The following is a 21,838-nucleotide window of genomic DNA, read 5'->3' as shown; positions in this document are numbered from 1 at the left end:
ATAATCTTTTTTATAGCAGTAAGATCCAACACGTTTAATTTCTTTTTTGTTTACATAAATAAAATATTTAAAAATACTTTAAAAATGCCTTTTCCGTTTTTTTTTTTTAATTTCTCCATAAATAGTTTTTTTTCTCATAAGGCTCAGTGTTTTCTGACACTTTTTTTAGTTTTCCTTTACATAAAACTTTTACACTTGTTTGACTGTGCCAAACCCTTTATAACAGAACTGAAGAGACAAAACATTTGAAAACAGTAGCTAAATAACAGACCTCTGTTCTGACTTGAATTAAACCCGAGAAGTAAAGTCAAGGATTTTTTTGGCTTAGAACAAGAAGTGCAGACCAATTTTTTTTTTCCGTGTACTGAAAAAAGTCACAATGATATTGACCCATGTACAATTTTCACCTGTGTTTCGTTTTGCGCAATGAAACAAAAAGTAAACTCAAGTGTGGTATCATGCAGAACTTATTGTAGCTACGAGAGATTATAATAAGTTCCCTGAAATGTAGCTGCAAATTATATATCTGAGCATTAATAAACAAAGACATGTAAAAAGATAAAATAATAAGAAACACAAGTACAAGATTCAATAATACAGAGGATGTAGCTGAAATAAAATTATTTTCTGTGTTATAATATATGTAAGCATCATATTTACAAAAGGGTGCATGAATTCGCAATGGTTTTGCGACAAAACATATGAGTTGGGAGTTTTCTTATATACAAGAGCCAGTCATCAAAAGGTGCAACCATTCTTACAAAAATAAGCTTTGCTCCATTGCAGGCTCTATTTTATACACATACTCTGCTTCACCTCTCTCACATTCAGTTACAAAGATATGGTCTTTGCTGCCTACATGAAGATATGGACTGTGAAGCACAAAAGAGACGTCTTGGATTTGGGCCACAGAAAACACAAAATGACTGACATGATTATCAACTACACACATGGTTGCTTGCATGGTAGAAAGCTTTAGCTGACGTTTATTGTTTTTCCTTCAGAGGTTTTGTGCATGGTGTCTTTAATAGTCTGCGTATATTGCAGACAACAAAAAATTAATTCTAGAATGGTTTTGGAACATGCAGGTTGCCTTGACCTCAAGATTCTTCAGGATTTAGATTGCTGGAGGCAAGAAGCCCATCCTGAAGGCTGTCTGTCAATATCTCCCACAAGACATCACCACACCAGTAGATGGGACTCAGAGAAAGATTGTTCTTCTGTTGTTTGGAAAGCTGGTAAATAAGCAGCTGGTGGCAGTCACTGTGCATCACCAGAGAATCAGAGGAGAGAAGAGATGCATCTAGAAGGCTTTGGCGCTGGTAGAATAGGTCTGTGAATTGTTTCAAGACCATGCAATGATGAGACAGCGACAGGTGAGTAGAAGTCCACATGGGAAGTTTTCATGGCACACAAATGAATAAAGTGTTTTCATTTACTTGTGCAGGATTTATTTTATACTTTTCACTAGTGGTTAGTAAATTATACTGCAATGCTCTTATACCCACCACCTATGTACCACCTAAATATTAGCACTATCATTAATACACACACACTAAATACCTACTTCTACAATCCTAGGTACATTGACTGGCTGCTGTGGGAGTTACAGTGTACCTGTCACCCATAAACATTGAGGGAAGTAATTTGGTGTGGGGCAGAGATCCATATCCTTTGTATGTGGGGACTGCTAGTGTCAGTGTATGATAGATCATGACAGGTCAACATGCCATTGTTTTGTAACATAAAAAGATTCAAAACCCAATAAAATGTACAATATATCTTATATCAGAGGACCCTAAAACACAAACCTTAGGTTGCGCCTCTGAAGTAAACCAACAATCATAGGAAATAATGACATTGCCTTGGCATGAAGTGTAAAGGTTTTTAATGAAATATTTGCCTGCCCCACAAAATGTATATCTTCCATTTGTATGGGTAACACAAATATTTAGATAAGGGGTAAAGTTCTTGGGTGGTAAATACAGTTTGTAACTCAGGAGAGATCTAAGGGTCCATATACCCTGGCACCTATCTAAAGTGCACATGAAGGCCCAGTCACACTTTCGATCAAATTGCTACAGCATTAGATCAAATTGCTAAATACATGGCAATGCATGTGCTTATTGTTAATGGCACCCCAATGCATTGTGCAGTAGAGCCCAATGCACTGTAGTGCACCACAACCCATATATTGCAATTTGTGGTGCCCTGCATTGTTAAAAAAGGTCCATGCACATTTTTTTAACCATTGTGGTGCGTTGACAGCCTATTCATATGAATGGGTTGCACTAATGCAATGGACGTTAACGGGTACCATAATGCACATTGATGTGCATGAATAATGCACCGCAATAGAACATTTAAATGTGAATGGGCCCTTAGTATTTTTTATTGTGTTACCTATGCATCATTACCATCACTGTAAACAACAGATATGTATTTTTGATCAGCTTCAGCTCAATCTTATGACAATCATCTCATGTTTATTGTTAACTTAACACTAGTTAGCCAAAAGCTACATTATTGTTAACAGGCCTCTCAATACTAATACTCCTCAGGTTACATAAAACCTTTACAGAAAAGTGTCGTTTTGGATTTCTGAAAGTTAGATAAAAGGTAATCTGAGTGCAGTTTGTGTACTGTACATCAAATGGAAGGATGTGCAGAACACTAAATAAAATGATGGCATGATATGTGTGCACACCAAACTCTGTAACTTAGTGATCACATCAAGTGAACAACTGACCGCACCATAAGAACAACTGCACAGAATTTCACACGGAGCTCTGCAGGGTCTTTACATCTATACAAGATGATAAGCAACACCGATAAGTTACTGTCATAATAATTTTCCATATTTTAAACAGTGATGTCTATTCTTTTGTATTGTTTCATATATAATATAAACCTGCCTTTACCTGCCTCACATTGTAAAAGCATGCACCACCAGATGCTGTGGTCTCTGGAGTCCTCAGGTGCCCCCACACTTGGGGCACATACTGTCTAAAAATAATTAACTTTCCTTCAAGTTGGAGCTGAAGCAAGTCTCCATCATATGTCCCAAGGCAGTGAAGGGTATGCATTGCTTCATCTCCAAAAAGCTGGTAACTGTATACTGCACATGTCTCAAGGTTAGAGGCTTGAGGGCCAGTTGGAGCCAAATTTTAAGAAGCCGGTAGTACAGTATGTACTAGCACATGGTGCTACCTCTGTATAAGGACAGCTATCTTGTTACAATGCCAAGTCTATATTAAATAACAATCAATTCGTACTCAATGGTTGACTGAACACGTTGTGGGGTATCTTTATACCAGCGTTAAGCAGCCACTGCCTCATAAGCAATTTTGAAACTATAAGTTCCATCATCCCTTGCCAGCCAGAAAATGTAGTTCTACAGCCACAGGTTACTATCATCTGCTCTATCAGTATGTGAGACTCACACAGAGCTTCACAACCAAAAGCTTAATAGTATTTGTGACTAATGAACCATAGAAACAAATGGAGGGTGATTCAGAGGTTTACTAGTGAAAACATAAACTAACAGTTAAAAATAGCACCAAGTTTGGATAAACACCCTGCTTCCTTATCATGCTGTACAATAACATTAATAAACCCTGGTGCAGGATACGGTATCTTAAATGCAATTAAAATGGGCTTTTCATTATGGATGCTTGAGGGATCATTTTAAAGTACAAATAATCCAAACTTAGCTAAATACTAGGAGTTCAACCCCCAGTGTTTCCCTGTATTAGTAGTATGTGGCACAATACTGTTTTGGCACATTGAAACAATGGCTTCTCTGCATTTATATAAATAGTTTAGACATAAGTAGGTACATCTTTTATACAGTATGGCACAGATCTATGACTTATTGTGTATAAAGGTAACTGTACACTAATGGCAGAGGATTGAAGATGCTGTTTCAGAAAGGAGATGTTTTTGTAGCAGCACATAGGGTGAAGCACTGCACTGACGCAGATCCTTGTGGATTTCTGGAACAATGCACTACTATCCTGGGTACAGTTTACACACTTAACCTTTCTACTGATTGATTAAGACAAGCTGCCGAACACTCCAGTAAAGCATAAAATTCAAATATTCCTCTGTCACTGAACAAACAGATTGCACATTTCATTAAGCTGCTGGTAATGGGCAAAATCAGGGCCACTGTGAAACATTTTATGGAGACACTAGACCAGTTTTGTACATGCGGGTATTGCAATGTATCTACAAAAACATGTTACAGTTTGCTTATTGTCTAAAGTACAGAAGTAAGACTTAGAGGATAAAGCTATTTACTAGAGGTTGGTAAAATGTGCAAAACATAACAACCCAACCTTTTCAGAAACAACTTTACGTAATGATTACCAGTAATATAGTATAGGTAGGATAATAGGCTGGTTAGTCAGGTTCATATAGCTGTCTTCCATCACTACCAGCAAACCGATAATAAAATAATTGAGACACATAAGCATGGAAGTTGACACTCATCTGTGTCTTACAATTAGGAACTCTTCAAGGTGAGCAAAAATCCTATAATGTGTAAAAGGTTGTTACAAAAAGATTGTGTTACCCGTCACTCATATGTAAGTGTTATGTCAGATGAAAGAAACTTAAATATCCTAATTGCAGTTTCTGCTCCAATTCTGAGCTGAAAAATCCAAAATTCACTCAGCACAGGTTCTTGTAGGCATCCCTTTGTAACAGAAGCTTGAAGGAGACCATTCCATAGCATTGCGAGAACCATAATGCAAAATCCTTAAAGGAATCTTCTTCAGCATAGAAGTTACATAGTTCATTTAGATCTGAGAAAGATCAATCTCTACTGCACACCAACATCACATTCTGGCACTCCTCTGTGTCTGTGGCTATGAAATGCATGACCATCAGCTGCAATGTAACTTCTACCCAAAGCAGTGTAGGATTTTACACAATAGTGCTAGTCCTCTTCTATTGGCTCTTTGCTGTAGTATTTCAGTGCACTTCCTATTATGAGTACACCTCAATATCATTTTCTGTAGGGCTATCCTCTATAGAAAAGGTTGCACACAGTACTTATTAGATTCCTCTTCCCCATGTTGATGTAAAGGGAAAATAGTTCCTCTAGAAACTTATGCTCAGCCAATCACACTTTGCAGCTCAGAGGATAAAGCAAATTATACAAACTGAAGCTAAAAAGATTTTATTACCCTAAATGTATATTTTACCCAAAATTACCCCATTAAAACATCTACTTCTATCCATTTCGTAAATTGTTTGTTTTTAGTTTTGGATAGAGTGGTGAAGGGTTAGAACCTCTGCCAGGTTTAAATTGTTTTCTGGTTCTCCATTGGGAGATTTTTGCTAACGTCCTGACCTTCCAGTCAGAAGAACAGGAAATAATAGGACATATCCCTATGAGACTAGAGACAGCAACAAAAAAACTTTTTTATTTTAGTAGAGCAGGATAATATTAGAACCATTTTATGGCTTTTATCACTGCCCATATCTTTCTGCCCTGGTGACCCCTGTTCCCACGATTTTTTTGTTTGGAGTCACTGGGACAAGAAGTGAGCAAATTCTCTCGAGTGATATCATAAGCAGCAAGCCAGCAATACAAAGCTGTTTGTAGTCAAGCACTAGAGAGCGTCAAAACACTGCCTTGGCATGCATTGGCTATCTATTGTCAACTTTCTGATAATTGTGAAATCAACAAAACAATGTTCTGGACTTAAAAGATGATTTTGATGCTCCCTCGTGCTTGACTACTAAGATGAACTGGGTGACCCCTGGATTAGGGGAGAACCCCATTTTTGTGGGAAGCCACCATACCCAGAGATTCCACCAACCACCTAGGAAACTGGGTGCAGCGCCTCGGTCTCATCTCCTCAGCATTAAAAAGCTGTAACCTTTCCTCACTCTTTCCAAAACAAAAAATGAAGCTTGGGTATAATTAGGCTTTAATGCTTTACTGCAAAAATCTTACAGGAAAAAGTTTGCAGATGTGACCTTTTCATACTCAGGATTTAGCAGTATGTTAAAATGGGAGAAGACAGAAAGAAAAAAGTATAAATGTGTAATATTCCTGCCTAAGTATACCATTTGATTTAGAACTGGTCCTAAAATGTAAAACATATGTGTGCATACAGTTACATGTACAAGTCTCTGCAAGAATTGTCTGCAGACGTCTAAGACCAGACAGAGAAGCCCAAAGAGGTAGAAAGTCCAGATATGCATATTTCCATGAAAGCTAGGTGTTGCTACCAGGAAGGTGCATTCATTCTTACAGCACACTAGTACAGCTCAACCTGTTAACATCCATTTACAAAAGATACATTGATCTTATTGCTCGATCAAGGCTTCCTGGTATTGACGAGTAGGGCATAAACATAAACCTTGTACATAAAGAGAGGCACAGTTTCAAGCAGAATTGCACATGGCCTATAATTTTATTTTATCATAATGAATACAGGCCCAGCACTGCAATATCCATGCTCTCAAGTTTCACAGTTTCAACAGAAGTTGAAGTGTATTTTGATTTTGTCTTAGTATATAGTAGATATACTGCAATGTAAAATTGACAAGGATTAAGAAATAAACAAAAATAAACGTTATATATAGATTTTTTTTAGTTGTGCTCTATCTGGAAACATCATTTGTTGTTATTCCCTGAATAAGGAATATGATACAAGCTTACCACCGCAGTATTTGAAAGTAAATACTGCAGTCTACTTGCCTCTGTTGGCGATAGCCACAGTACATTCATTGTTAATTCTGTTCGTATGATTGTCACAAGTTCATTGGGTATAATACACCAATGAGAAGATATCAGTGCACCTATTGTTGTATGTGTGTTCTTAAGCATTGAAATCGCTTTCAGTTAGTTACATATTTCATAGATCTCTTCAATCCAGAAAACTCCTTGTAGTTAATAAGATGCAGCTTGTAGACATGCAGATCATGCCATGAGAAGCTTCATCATCTCTCAGTCTCTACACGAGACAATAACAGGATTCAGAATTGATATGTCATGTCTTTTAATCATGTGAACAAAATCCAATGGACTTATTTAGTAAGGCAATACAAGGAGCAATGATGATATTTAAAGTGCAGTAACCCATGACAACCAATCAGAAGCTACCTTATTTCAATTTAAAAGAATCCAAGAAAAGAATACTGATTGTTTGTATGTTTTTATGGGTTATTGCCCTTTTTATGTTGCTCTTTACATTGTTAAATAAACTGACAAGTACGTATTTATGATAATGTTAAAAATATAACACAATTGTTTTAGCTACAAAGAGTGACATCATTTTAACTAATAGTAAGAGTGGATGCACCTTCAAATCTCGAGAGTTAAGCTTCTAATTCCTGCTGGTGGTCCGTAAACTGCCAGTCCCAAGGCACCTGACACAGTATCATTCAGCACAGTGAGAGGTGGGTACAGCTGGCAGTAGTGTGCTAGCAGACTAGACTCAATCATCAAAGTGTTCTAGGAAAAGATGAAGTGTAGCAAGACGATGGGGAGATGGAAAAACCGGCCAGACTCTACAAACAAAATGATGGGAGCACCTTGGGAAAGCAATGTGAGAGATGAAACAAAGGCAACTGTTTAATAAGCTCTGACACCGTCTTCCTCTTTACTCTGGGGGAAAGCAGACCCATTTAAATGAATGAGCCTACATCGTCTGCAGCATGGGAAGAGGCACTCCACTGAATACTAAATATGAGAGAAAGCAGAACAGGAATGGTGCAGAGGGATTATACAAAAGGAGACCTAAAGTGTTCATATATTTACACTTGAATAATGCAGTTACCAATAAAGGAAGAATAAGTGATGGGTAAAAGGAATTATTCTTATATAAAGAAAGAGAGGTTAAAGGGCATGGTACTGTAAATGGCGATGCACAAGGAAACCCAATGACTTCCTATTAGATGCAAAGAGAATATGTAATACTTGTTACAACATATTTAAACCTCAAACCAGCACCAGGACTGTAAGCAGTTATTATAGTGAGCTGCTGCCGTTTTGGCTAAAGTGCCCTGCTGAGCACATGTGGAGCCTTAGGGATTTTACACCATAGACATTATTGCCATTCGGACAAGGAAGTATAGCACTAACCACTGCCTCTCCCAAGCAAGCATGGCTTCAGGCAGAAATGAAGATGCAGCATTGAACAATCACCGAATGTGTAAGGATATCAAGCAGCAGATCTTTCACATTTCACATGTTCTTTTAGTTACAAAGCTCACAGTGACCCCAAATAAAAATAACAGTGACCGGCAACAAAGAATTAAAGTCATTGCCGATTTTTTTCACTCAGACAACTGGAGTGACACTAACTGAAAATGAAAATAAAACAATAAAAACCATACTCTTTGGGAAGAACAGGAAATAAATATCACAATGTGATAAAAGTGTAACGAGCCATGTTTTATCCATATCCCAGAACATTTACGGAACAGTTAAAGCAATAGAGAGACTGCACAGTAGCTAGCAGACTCACTGGGAACTACAAAGCTCTGCTACAGCTACAATAGTGGAGGATCGCTAGGCGAGCAAGAAGCTATAGTTCTACTTTTCCTGCCTCTTTATACCTTGTGAACAAACAGAGATTCAAATGAGAAGAGTATTTAACAATGCACAGCCAGCATAGGGTGCTGTTCCTCAGTTCCACTTCCAAACTCTGTTCATCTAGGTTAATACAGCTTTAACCTAGCCTATGTCTTCTGCTAGTTTTCCCTGTCATTTCTTGTGCAGCAGTGCTTTGTTGAGAGTGCGACCACTTTCAAAATGGTTCCATTGAGGAAGTAATGAATATGAGGCACAGGTAAACCTTCCAGCACCAGGGGAACTAGCGGCTCTTTGGCAGTCCCACTGGATCTGCAGGCATTGGGATGTATGTTGATGGATATCATGAAATGAAAGCAGTGCGTGTGTTGTTTGAGTGCTTTCCTTTTTACTACCATGTTTCCCTTCTAAATCAGAGAGAATGTTCTTTTAAACAATATGTGCAATTTCCACTGGAAACCAGGCGACTCAGAAACGTGAGTGGTCACTAACATGGAAAGTGAGGAAAGTCCCAGAGTCCGAGGAGAAAAACGGCGAACATCTTCTGATTGTGAATTAAACTCTTCAGAGTGAGAAAATGGATCATGGAGCTTTTCAAAGCAGAGCAGTTCCTGATGTCCGGCGGGTAGGGGAGGAAATAAAATGAAATAGTTTAAGGAGTAAAAAGTTTTCTTTTTTAGTTAGTTTTCCAGTTTTTTTTTCTTTTTGGTCCTTTCATAGTATAATTGCAACAGTGCTTCTCCGAAAAAAGAGCCATCTATAAATATAATTTCTTTTTTTCTAATTTTAATACTCCTTTCTCAATATATATTTATATATTTAAATTTCTGTATCATTTTTTGAAAGGCGTCAACCTGCTGAAGTTTTGCCAGAATGGGGATTGACTTCTCCTAGGTTCAGTGAACTCAAAAACTTGTGGTTGTGAAATGCCGTCGGTCACCATATACTGTCCCTGGATGGCCCCTGGCTCCTGAGGCGGCGGATATGCTGGAGGTACTGAGCGAGGGCAGCTGACACCAGCTGGAAGAGAAAGACACAGTCAGACATTTAACATTTTAAGAAAGAAGCAAAGCCAAGTTGTAAATTTACTATAAACATATACAAAATAAAGGCTATTTCCATGAACTGTCCAATTAGAACTTTTGACCTATATGTCACATTAAAGCCCATCTACAGACAATTTTTTCAGACATTTCCCCTCACTTCCTGTTATTGCTTGGCATCTGTAAACTTGATTGGAAGTAAGGGGAACTCTCTCCAATAGGAGCACAAAAAAGAGCAATAAAAAAAGCTTTAAAGAAAAGAACCTAACAGGGCTAAATTTAGATCAGTAACTAGGGGCTGAAAATGTTAAAATGGGTTTTGTAGAGTCAGCATTTTCATTTTCTTTGCTTCTGTCAGCAAATTATTAGTGTTTCTTTTCTTTTGGACATTTGTGACTTAGACTTTAGGTATAGCCTAAAATATAATGGTTGTATACCTGCAGAAACCTGTTTTAGAAAATGTTCTGTAATTAATATAAGGTTTTAGGTATATGTAAATCCCAAATTATTCTTTTATCATGCGAAGAGAAGGGAATGGTTAAAACCCCTGAAAGGATTTGTTCCCATCTTTGCCATTTTGAGTAGCTTTCCCTTTGCCTTCTGTCCTATACAAAAGAACAGAAAGTGAGGAAAACTCTCCGAAGTGAGGGACAAATCCTCCTAGACACCGAAAGAAGTGTTCCTATTGGAAGATTTCCCTCCTATTCCTCTTCATTGACAAGTGAACCAAGATTATTTTTTATTATTTTTTCTCTTACTTTTAGCCCCAGTGACGATGGGCACCATGACAAATATAGAGGACAACCAAGAGGACAACAAAAACATGACATAGGGTTCTAACCTCTCACTACAAAAAAACAAACCAAAAAGCAGTTTTGACTTTTAAAGATGTTCACTTACTTTGTATGTAATAAACCAAAGATCTTATATATGCCTGTCTTTTTTGTTATGAATTCACCTTTACCAGCCTTACCATATATTACTGATGTTGCATAACTAATGTCCCGTATTTCCAATCGTCCGTCCGTTTTTTTACTACGGGCGGACGGCAAGAGGTTAAGGAATGCTGCATACATTTTACCAATGTTAAAATGTTTTAGAAATAAACAACTTTTATCGCTTCTCCTACCAGTCCCCAAGTCCTACAAGCGCTGATTGCGAGTCATTACCACTCATATTGTTTGTCACTAGTTTGGAAAAGACATGGAAATTTTTTTAAAATATATACTTACCCTGCCCTCAGTGCCTGGGTAAGGGTGACTTCACTGTGCTAGAACATCTTGTGAGATTTGGGACTCTTAGCTTATCCCTGAATCTCAACAGAAGACCTTGACATCATCCATGCCTAGGCATCCTGGACAGGCACTAGAGTGTGTGTTATTGTTTTGAATTTTTATTGCTGATGTTTTGCATGTGGGGGGATCAAAAAATAAGCAGAGCTTACATTTGATGCAAGGTTCACTTTAATATTTGCATTTTTCTTAAATAACAATGTTAAACTAAAATTTACAAAATTGTTTTGCTGTTTTATAGCTGTAGCTCTTTTGTAAAAAAAAAAAGTTTGTTTATTATATATTTAGTATGTGACTTTTTTTCTATCACTGGGTATAACCAGAGGGCAGCACAGATACTGGAGAAATCACTTGGGAGTGAAACATAAAGGCAACATATTAATGAGCAATTATGAATGTGAAATTAATTATGTTTTCTTAGCCTGGAGTGTGCAAAGAATTAATATCTATCTTACCAGAATTATTACCAGCAGTACTGTATCGTGGCACCTGAAAACCTGCTAAGCTCATGCAAATAAGATGCATTATGCTGGACCTCTCCATTTGCAGAATTGATCTCCAACACTAGAAATTATAATTTTTTTGTCATATTAATGCAGATGATCACATCTTTTCTGTTGCTGACTTCTCAACTCAAGGGTTATAAAGGTCTAGGGCACTTCATCCCAGAATTTTCTGTAAAAGATGGTTAAAGGAGATCTCCAAATAAAACACAAAGACCAGCCATGAATACATAACAAGGAAAGCTGTTATCTTTGTCAGCTTTTATGTGTTTGGCTGTACTATTTGTTTAAAAAACCCCCATGTTTTTGGGCTTGTCGCGATACTTGGAACCTGTTTCAGATAACGTTTTACTGCTGTGGGTTCTGGACAACAATCTAACAGTTACACACTATACAGTTCCATTCAATAGTAAATGTGTCCCTATCAACCATTTTAAACTGAGCTGTGAGAAGGTGATTTGCAAATTGCAACAATTAATGAGAGCATAGAGTTGCGACTTTAAAAAAAAAAGCAAGTGACACAACCTGGCAATATATAATGTGTTTATTGTAGTGTGTCTCATTACTGGAGTCCTCATTCAAAGGGCCACTGTTTTGGTTTTGTGTCAAATTTTTGTTTATACATTTCTAAGGCAATGTTTTATATCCTTTGTTATAGAAATAAACATTTACTACATGACAGGATCCCCCAAGCACTATGGCTTCTATAAACAAAGATCACAGCAGACGTTGTTGGAGGGGGTGAAACACCATAGCATAAATCACAGCTTGAGCCACTGAGGTCTGTAAACAGCAAGTTTTTTTAACAAAGGTAAGGAAACCATGGAAAACACATGGAAAAAAAGCCACTCCACCTCCACTCCAAAGAGAACTCCACCTGATGTTGACATAATAAAATATGAAATATTAATATGCAGTATTTAATTTACATCTGGTTACCTCCAATCCAGCACAAATAGATCCAGCAAAATGGATATCTGATCCGTCTGTTTTTCCGGACCTGGTCGGAGCTGGGGGTAACTGGTTGTAATTAGACGCCCGTCCGTTTACATATGGCTGCCCATAGACTAGCATCAGGCATCTGATCAGGTCAGCCTGGATGGACCTGATTGGAAAGCCCGTGTGAAAGGGGCCTTATGCAGAAACAAGCATGCAACATAACTGGAATGTAATAACCCAGCATATTGGGTATGGCCATTTTACAAGTGTATTTGCAGTTACGGATCTTTTTTTTTCTTTTTGCATGAAATATTGATATTTCCAAAAAGTATAACTAGGACATTCTCCTAGAAAGAAAGAAAAAAAATCCTTTGCAAGTGATGCCTGTTTTTTACCAGTAGGAAATTAAAGTTTAATTTAATACAATCCGTGCTGCCAAGTTCCTTGCTGAACATGTGAACGCCACGTGCCTCCTGTTTTCATACAGCGAGCAGCTGCACCAAGCATTTCTACCTCATAAATATTGCAGGCTGTTCGAGTGTCTGAAAACACATCATGGAGGCAAAAATAAAAAAAGAACGACTGCACCTTACACCACTGGGATTGTCACCCCCTACAGGGATATACAGTTCATGCGGCTGCAATACAAAGATAGGGCTGTGTGTGAGCTTGTAAACTGGTTTCTACACATCCTACTGTATTTTAAAAACACAAATTTAGATTTTCACTTTCCTAAATTAAATGTTCACATTTGATCATTATTGAACAATGGGAAAAATAACCCTGCGGAAAAAGCTGAATGCAAACTGTGTTTTTATGTCAGCACATTTTTCTAGTAATGCAATCCCTTTGTAATTTGCAGTCTGGAAGTTTAGGAGAGATAATAAATGGCAAGGCCATAGAGATCATCCAGCATTGAAGAATATCTTCACAATTGATAAAGACTGCTCATCTGTACAGATACAGCAGGCACTGATAAAATCCTGTAATAACATACAGTACACTGAAAAACCATGCCAAACCCAGATGCATGCTGGTTATACAAAACGAGGGAAATTAGTCTGCCAGGTTATTACCAGCTTAAGGATATATGCAGAAATGCAGAAATAGGATCATCCAGCATACTGGGAACATCCACTGTTCCATGCAACATGTCTGCCACGCTTTGAAGCAGTGTGCATTTTATACATTATATTATACGCACTATTTTTTCTGACTGCACCAGACCAGGATTCAGGCACTGATGCACCACACATTCCCATGCAGCCGATTGTATTGCGGCCGGAGGGCGTGGCTGCGGTGTCATTGCGTTAAATGCACAGCCACACCTCCTTCCGTCCCAAAACAAAGTGTGACGGCTGGAATGCGATCCAGTGCGTTCCAGCCACAATCGTGCCGGAACGCACTGAGGATGGTGTGAACTAGCCCTGAGAGTGGTGAGGCATACCGGCACAAAAGTTTATGAATGATCTTATGTAACTGGGACATGCGGGACTGGAATGATACTGGATCCCTGAGTGAGTATGAGACACTTATCCTTCATCATTTTAGAATGGACTGGTCTGCACATGCATAGATATATGAGCAAACATATATAGCATAAAGACTATTCTTATAAGCGGTGGTACAAAGTTAATACACCATACATGCAAGAGTGCTCTATAAGGACTAGGGATCTAGCACGTGGAAGTGATTGCTGGATACGATCTATGTTTAGTACCAGGTGACAGTTTGTTTCACATGAGTGTCTGGTGGCTATATGGAGGACTGTAATATATTTATTACATCTGCTTCCATCTGCTGGTATATTGACGATTTAAGGTGTGAAGAAGGAAGATCTATTATGTACAGGGTTGTCCATAGCCTTTTGTGCTGATGGGGAGTGATGCCTCTAAGAGCCAGGTGGAGAGAGAGAGATCTCCCCGCCATCCCTTAGCACCCTCTGTGCCTGGGAACCTGCAAGGGAGCGTAGCTGCAGCTTCCCATCCAATCATTAAGCAGGGCGGGTGGTCACACACAAATACTGTATATATGAATAAACATTTTTGTCCCTGGAGTTCAGCTTTAATCCGTTTTCTTTTTTTTTTTTCTGTTATGCAGGCATCACCAATCACTTTCCAGTATCAAGACTAATTAATGGCTGTAAATCCTCTTAGCAGTGACATTTGTTTTACAGCAGGATTTCCGCACGTGAAAGGCAACAAGAAAGCTTCAGTAGGTACATTTATCACTCCCTCATCTCTATCATGAGAAAAAATTGCCAGATCGCCATATCACTGACAGGGAAGTGGATTAGAGTGGTGCAGTACAAATATACCCGGAAGAAAAAACAGGCCCCTCTATGCATCTCATCTGTTTTGAATATTTTTTTAGCTTTGAAAAGAGTAGGGAAGAATAAAACCCTTGTCAGTTTATTTTCTGCTGCCTGTATCCCAGTGGGGCAAATGCCTTCACTTCCTATCTTGGAGATAAACAGGCCTTGAGAGGAAATACCTCTAAAGTGAGGGGAAATCATTGGAAGACTTCCACTCTATTCCTGTTCCAGTGACAATTCTAACATTTTAAATATTTTCCTTCACTTTGTGTCCCTATGACAATAGTCACCAGGACACACACAGAAAGGGAGCACAAACAGTGCTAACCCTTCCCTACACTATCCAAAACTCCAGAAGAAGGTTTTGGCTATACATAGCCAAATATACATGTTCTAACCCCTTGGTTCTCAACTGGTGGGTCGTGACCCTAAAGTGGGTCACGATCCTGTGTTCAGTGGGTCGCCGCATGCCTTCCACTTTTCTAGGTAATAGGCTCCCCCTAACGCAGCAATGTCCGTTCTTACACCAAGCAGCCATTAAAAATATGCTGCCCAGCGCTGAGTGTCGACTTGAGGTGGGGTGGGCTGGGGGTATGGCCATGAGGGAGCTCCATCCATACGTGCACTGCTTACAGCTCCCTTGCATGCCCAGTAGAGGTGTCTGGACTGGAGTGACATCACATTCTGGCTCCAGGTACCTCTACAGGACATACGAGGGAGCTATAAGCAATGCACGTATGGATGGAGCTCGATCACAGCACAGCAGCCCACACTGCCGTGCGTTTCTTTGCAGTGCAACTTGGGTCACGACTTAATGACCGTGGACAAATATGGGTCCTGAGGTTACACAGGTTGAGAACCACTGTTCTAAACTAAGAGTAACTCAGATGACAGTCTACCTCCTGACTTTGATCTTCTGCACTTAGTTTCCTTACAAGCTAGATGTTACACCCTCCTAGATGTCTGTATCCTCACCATATGAATTACTCTGAATCTGGGCCTTTAAAATTGCATGCAAAACATTGCATGTAAACCAGAGCACACAGCTAAGACACATTAGCGCATGAGACAGAAATGACACAGCATAGAATCATGCTAAAAAAGTACCTGGATATCCTTAGCAGTTAAATTATTGATTTTACAGTGTAGAAAACAAAAAAAAGGATAAAACCAAAGTGCATCCCCTTGTTAAATAGAGTGCCACCAAGCTACGGATTAAATAATACACATATTTCTATGCAAGATCTTTCTTAGATTCTTGAAGAAATACACATCAATTGTATTATTATTATTATTATTATTATAATATAGAATACCACACACAATTAAAAAATGCCAAATAAAAGGATTAAAAACAGAAAACTATTACGCAGTCACTCAGCTAATATAATAATCATACACGATTGCCACTCCTGGAAACTACCTCCTGTACAGTTCTTCATCATAAAGTTAATATTATGATCAGTTCCAAGGTGTTGCATCCAATGGAAAAGCAGATAATAATTACAAACAATTCTACATGACTCAACATCAGTTCCACATTACTTAATTAAAAATGTCAGGTTAGACAAGACCGGCTCTGCTATAAAACAGCCATGTCATTGCAGTGCACGGCCTGTTCAGGGGATAGTTTCCAGCTAAAAGTGAGCATGTTCATAAAATGAAATATGAATGAACAGAATGGACTGTTTAAGTATTTCCAATGGTAATCATCATTATTGTACTACTGTGACATTAGCAGTGCAGTGCATAATCATTTTCTAGTTTTATCTGAGATAAATTGTATCTTTTTTGTACAATGTCATAATAAAAATGTTCAGTCAAACTGAAGAGCTGCTGTACGGGCTATTCACAATAGCCCGTACAGCAGCCGAAGGCAGCTGAGCGGCTCAACCGGCTCAACCGGCTGACCCGTAGTGACAGCCGAAGCGCGGAGAAAGGTCGGCTCAACCGGCAGAGCTCAACCGGCTGAGCCGTAGTGACAGCCGAAGCGTGGAGAAAGGTCGGCTGAACCTGACCATTCTCTACGCAAATGACAGCTGAGCGGAGCCAGACATGAGCTCACGGATGGCTCCGCCTATTTGTTTTTATTTGTCCAGGACCTATGAACAGACTGCCAAATGCTGGATAAATGTAAACAGTTGGGTGGAGCTAGCGGTGATGTCACCGCTAGCTTTGTCCAATTGTTTATATTTTGCCGCCATCCATCAGAATGTCATTCTGCGGAGGGAGTTTGTCTTGTGCAGTCAGGTCTGCGGGCGTTGTTTAAAAAAAAAACATTTTTATTTATTTATTATTTTAATTGTTTTATTTTGCCAAGTCGCCGTCGTTGTGGACAGCGCTGGACATCGTGATTGACCTTAGGATTACCATGGTGTTTCAATTTTTAATAAAGGACTTGTCAAAAATCCTTTGTTGTGTTTTTATTTCAATAAAAGGATTTTTGATTAAAGTCTGGTCTTTTTATTTAACTTTTATTTAAGCCTTTAGTGAATGGATACCCCTTCCTCATTCACAAAGGGGGGGCTGCATCTGGGTGCCCCTTTATTACTTGGGTATCCTGATGTGAATAAGTCCACCTGCCCGCACCCCCCACAACCAACACCCCAGGGCCCTTGTCCCCATCGGCACGGGGACAAGGTGCTTTTCCAGGGTCGGTTTCTTAACTTATTTTTTTTTTACATTTATTTAAATACATTTAAAAAAAATGTCTTCCATTTGTTTACACTTTTTCTATTCTGCTAGCTACCTTGGACACAGCGAACAGAATAGACGAGTCGAATACCGCTATTCACTCGAACAGAAGCGAGAGAACTGCCGGAGCTATGGCTCAGTCGATTCAGATGTTGAATCGGCTGAGTCAAACTCCTTCTGCACTGCGGCTCAGCCGAACATGCAGGGCGTGTTAGGCTGACTGAATGAATAGCCGAACGTTGTTTGGCTCTGTTCACTTCAGCTTGGTGATTTACTTGGCTGCCTTCAGCAGCTTAGTAAATAACCCTTTTAGTAATCCCGTGTGACATTTTTTTTATTTACCTGAACTTTCTATTGTTAAAAAAAAGATTTTTAAATGATGGATCACATTTATGTGTATGCATGTTCAATGTTGATTTAAACAGGAATCTTTTATTTTAAAGGCAGACTAGAGTTTAATTTATGAATTGATCAGTATGGGCTTCATTTATAAAATTTCTGCCCGGTGTATAGCTGGGTGGATGCCGTTCAAATGACTCTAGCTCCCGTATATATGGCGCTGACGGGTATAGGAAGATCATCTGCCTGGCTATACACCAGGCAGAATTTTTATAAATGGACCCCTGTGCGTTTATGCTGTGGGGAATGGGGGCTATTACTAAGGCATTTGTCTCCATCACATTAGAACACGCTTCAAACTTATTTTAAATGGATAGTAAACAGGATATTTATATTTAGTTCATATAGTACATGTGTAGAATGAAATACTTCAGTAGTCCCTATGGCCAGTTAAAATATATACAGAGCATCGTTTATGTTTTCTGCAAGAGTGCTTCAGAGGCAAACCATATCTGTACTATGCGATTTACTTGCAGCTTTACAATGCCTTTGTTGCCTGCGTCGATTTTAAAGAGCCATTGGGCAGAGTAAAGGACAGAATGTATTAACAGTTACATGTTATCTGTGTTGTGGCATAGTTCTGTCTCCTGCTTGCAGTGACATTTATAGAGCTTTTTACAGAAATATCAATTTCTAAGAATATGGTGTTTTAAAAGTTTATTTAAAAAAAAAAAGCACTTTCAGGGTTCATTCACGCGTCTGCAGAGGACTGTACACCAATAAAAAAGCAACATATTCCTGTGCCTGGAAATCACAAGTGTTGCGACGACCAACAGCCTGTACCAATCTGCCTGGTGTTCAACTTTAATACCAATATAAAAACATAAATAGTCCTAAATAAAAGGTTTATGTAATTATACCTAATCATTTATACTAAAAAATACAATTACAGAATGAAAATTGTGTATAGACTCCCTTTAAACAATTTTCCTATTCTGCATATTTATAGTGCTTTTCTAGCTGTCTGGTGATTTACAGTAGACACAAAGAACCCCAGACAGAAGATTTTATTACACTGTGTCTACCAAGAGTAGCTTAGATTACAGCTGCAGTCAGGAGAAAATTAATCAGCTTTAGCCAAAGGACTTTCCCCAAAGATCCCAGTTGTACAATAAAACCAGCAAGCATTCTTACCAGCAATATGCTGTCACGTGGGTCACTCAGAGGAACATTCTGCGGTTTGCCGGCAGAGTTCCCTTGCTTCACGCATCATGTGTGTCATTACACTGCAAAGTGCTGTCTATACAGCTCATAATACTTAAACCCTTTAGTGCCAGAGGGACACAGAGTTCAATTTAAACAGTTAATCTAACAGAATGCTTCCTTAAAAGGTGATGACATAAGGGATAGTGGCACTGCAAGCGTAGGGGGAAATGCAGTTACTACTGAGACCTATAACAAAGAGCCTGCGGGATGTTCCTCTGACTTGAAATGTATAGACTGAAGACAAAGAAGTAGGAACTATAATGACCACATTCTGAAAAAAAAGAGCAATGACACAAGCAGTTCCTATACCAGCAAGGAATTATAGCTAAGAAAAGTAGTAACACCTAGGTTATTCACAAAAGGGTGAAGAGTTTGGAGAAGGCAGGAGAAGTGAACAATCTAGGACAACATAGCTGAACTGGAAAATGAGCTGAATTATATAGTTTTTCCAAATCGGCTATTTTGGCCTAGATTGTTCACATCTTCTGACTTCTCCAAACTCTTCACCTTTTAGTGAATAAACCTCTTAATGTTTGAGCAGAGGTAGCATACTAGCACAAAGATTTAAAGTCCAACTCTGGGCTCATCCTCGCACCCATTGGAGCACACCTGTATACTTATACCTGTACTTTTTTCCTGATGTTTTTGGTCGGATCTGCCCCCCTTATCCTCCAGCTGTGGGGAATTTCAAAATACTGCAGCATGCCTCCTATGAGTTCAGGATCGAGAGTGGCGCCTTGATGCCCTGGGCTCATAGGAAGTGGGTAGGATGATGGTGGGCATCACTTCACCCATAACAGGAGGGACACAGAATTATTGGATTGATGAGTCTGCAAGGGACAGCATTGGATATATGGCAACTAGAGCTGCATTTTATTTTCAGCCACTGCTGAGGGATTCTTTTGAAATGTAATTGCTAAAATTTAAATTAGTCTTTAAAGAAACCTTTTTTTTTTTTTTTTTTTTTACAAAATATCTATTTATTAATTTTCAAGTTACTTTACACATATACATTAAAATCTTACAAACAATTCCTTATTACTCCACTTAAAAAAATGTTTTTGTTTTCTGATGTTTACAGAAACCACTCTCACATATGAGCTATTCAACTTAATTTAGTAACAATTTACCACCTCATCTGTGAACAAAAACTGCTCCTGATTACACCAAATATGCAATTATTCACCCAATGGGTGCTGCAATCTTGCACAGCATAGAGAAGGCTCTTACTGTGACCATCATGTGGTGCTGCTAGCTGCATTGCAGTAGGCTTAATGGGTGTGTAAACTCTAACAATGAACTTTTGCTCCCTTTTGGTCTGTTAAATATAACTTTGAAAGTCTGTAGTTATATGTGTTTATTAAGTGCAAAAATACCTATTGGTTTTTCAAGAAATGTTGTCAGCTGTTAACTTTCGTGTGTAGCACTGTTATCAGTTATGTTGTTCTGAGCACTTCAGGAACACGCTCATCTATGTTATGGACAATAGTACAGGAGGCATTTTCAGAAATCATGCCCAGTTTCTGAAATCCTGATACAGTAGGAGTAGGGTCACTAAGCATTATCGTACTTGGACAGGAAGTGTGTTAATGCAAGAAAAGAAAGACAAGAAATGTAAAAACTAATGTAGCCACCACATTTAAGAACTGGTAAGCTGCAAAATATCAGTACAGTACAGAAATACTTTAGGTCAGCGACCAAAGGAAGTAGATAAAAATAGAGATAAGGATTTAGCTATTGACTTTGGAGAGAAGTTTGAAATCTAAATATCAGTAACCGTCCTGTTTAGTCTACATAAGCTACACGTTTTAGAGAAAAAAGCAATGTTTGAAACAGCTAACGGAGTAAATTATGAAGGCACCACTATGCTTTCTGAATTGAAGAGTTCTTTATGGACTTGCCCAAAATTAACCACAGTCAGAAGATACAGGTTTGTGACAATCACGACTCAATACAGTTTCTTTAAAAAAACAAACAAAAAAACTAGGGATGCACCGATACCGATACAAGCATCGGTATCGGCGGCGATACCGAGTATTTGCATGAGTACTCGTGCAAATACTCCAATACATAAAACGAGTACCTGTGCCGCGTCCGCCATCTTCAGGGACCCAAATCCGTCCGCACACAGGACCTCCATCGTGTCTTCAATGAAGCAAGATGGCCGCGACCTCCTCTGTCATCTGCTCCATTCTGCTCTCTTCTCCCGATGATTGGCCGATTGGATGATTGACAGGCTTCCTCACCAGTCAGGAGTGACTGGTGAGGAAGCCTGTCATCATCCAATCGGCCAATCAGCGGGAGAAGAGGTCAGAATGGAGCAGATGACTAGGCTGTGACACGGAGTGGCTGAAGCAGACGGAGACGGAGAAGACGACAAAACAGGTTAGTACTGCCGCACCTCATGGGACTGGGCACAAACTGTGCATTCTATATGTAGTATATAGTATATGTACATATAGAGTGCCTGCAACAATACATTTACAATGATCCTCTGCTAACATGAATGGGTTAAATGATCCATAGTACAGGGCTACATACAGATCATTTAATACATTCATGTTAGTATAATTGTAAATGTATTATCTGCACTGTATTAGCAGTATATACTCTATGTACACATAAATGGTACCGGATTAAACTCAAAAATGTTTGAGGAACTGCATACCTGGCTTTATATTATAAAGTTCTTATAATATAAAGCCAGGTATGCAGAATTGGATATAGCTGTGCCACACTACAGAGTGTTCATGTTCTTCATAATATTAAGAAACTGACCTAAAATCATGATTTTGTATTGCTTTAGAAAAAATTTGACCTGTCCCTTTAAGAAAAAGTATCGGTAATTGGCATCGGCGAGTACTTGAAAAAAAGTATCGGTACTCGTACTCGGC

At 38.8% G+C, this 21,838-nt stretch overlaps 1 protein-coding gene across 5 annotated transcripts in view; it reads right to left on the bottom strand.

Annotated features, from left to right (window-relative positions):
• Window positions 1–8,324: 8,324 nt before the first annotated feature.
• The window catches only part of ARHGEF9 (Cdc42 guanine nucleotide exchange factor 9), a 252,896-nt gene continuing 239,382 nt past the window's right edge, over window positions 8,325–21,838 (bottom strand). For all 5 annotated transcript variants that reach the window (XM_018560090.1, XM_018560092.1, XM_018560091.1 and 2 more), the window contains exon 10: window positions 8,325–9,574. In XM_018560090.1, coding sequence (XP_018415592.1) covers window positions 9,387–9,574 — 188 coding nt within the window. In that variant the 3' untranslated portion in view covers window positions 8,325–9,386. The remainder of the gene's footprint in view (window positions 9,575–21,838) is intronic.

The sequence above is a fragment of the Nanorana parkeri genome, unplaced genomic scaffold (assembly GCF_000935625.1).
Source record: "Nanorana parkeri isolate BGI_ZX_2015 unplaced genomic scaffold, ASM93562v1 scaffold431, whole genome shotgun sequence".
Classification (NCBI taxonomy): Eukaryota; Metazoa; Chordata; class Amphibia; order Anura; family Dicroglossidae; genus Nanorana; species Nanorana parkeri.
Note: the sequence above shows the minus strand (reverse complement) of the source record. Positions and strands in the feature narration are given on the sequence as shown.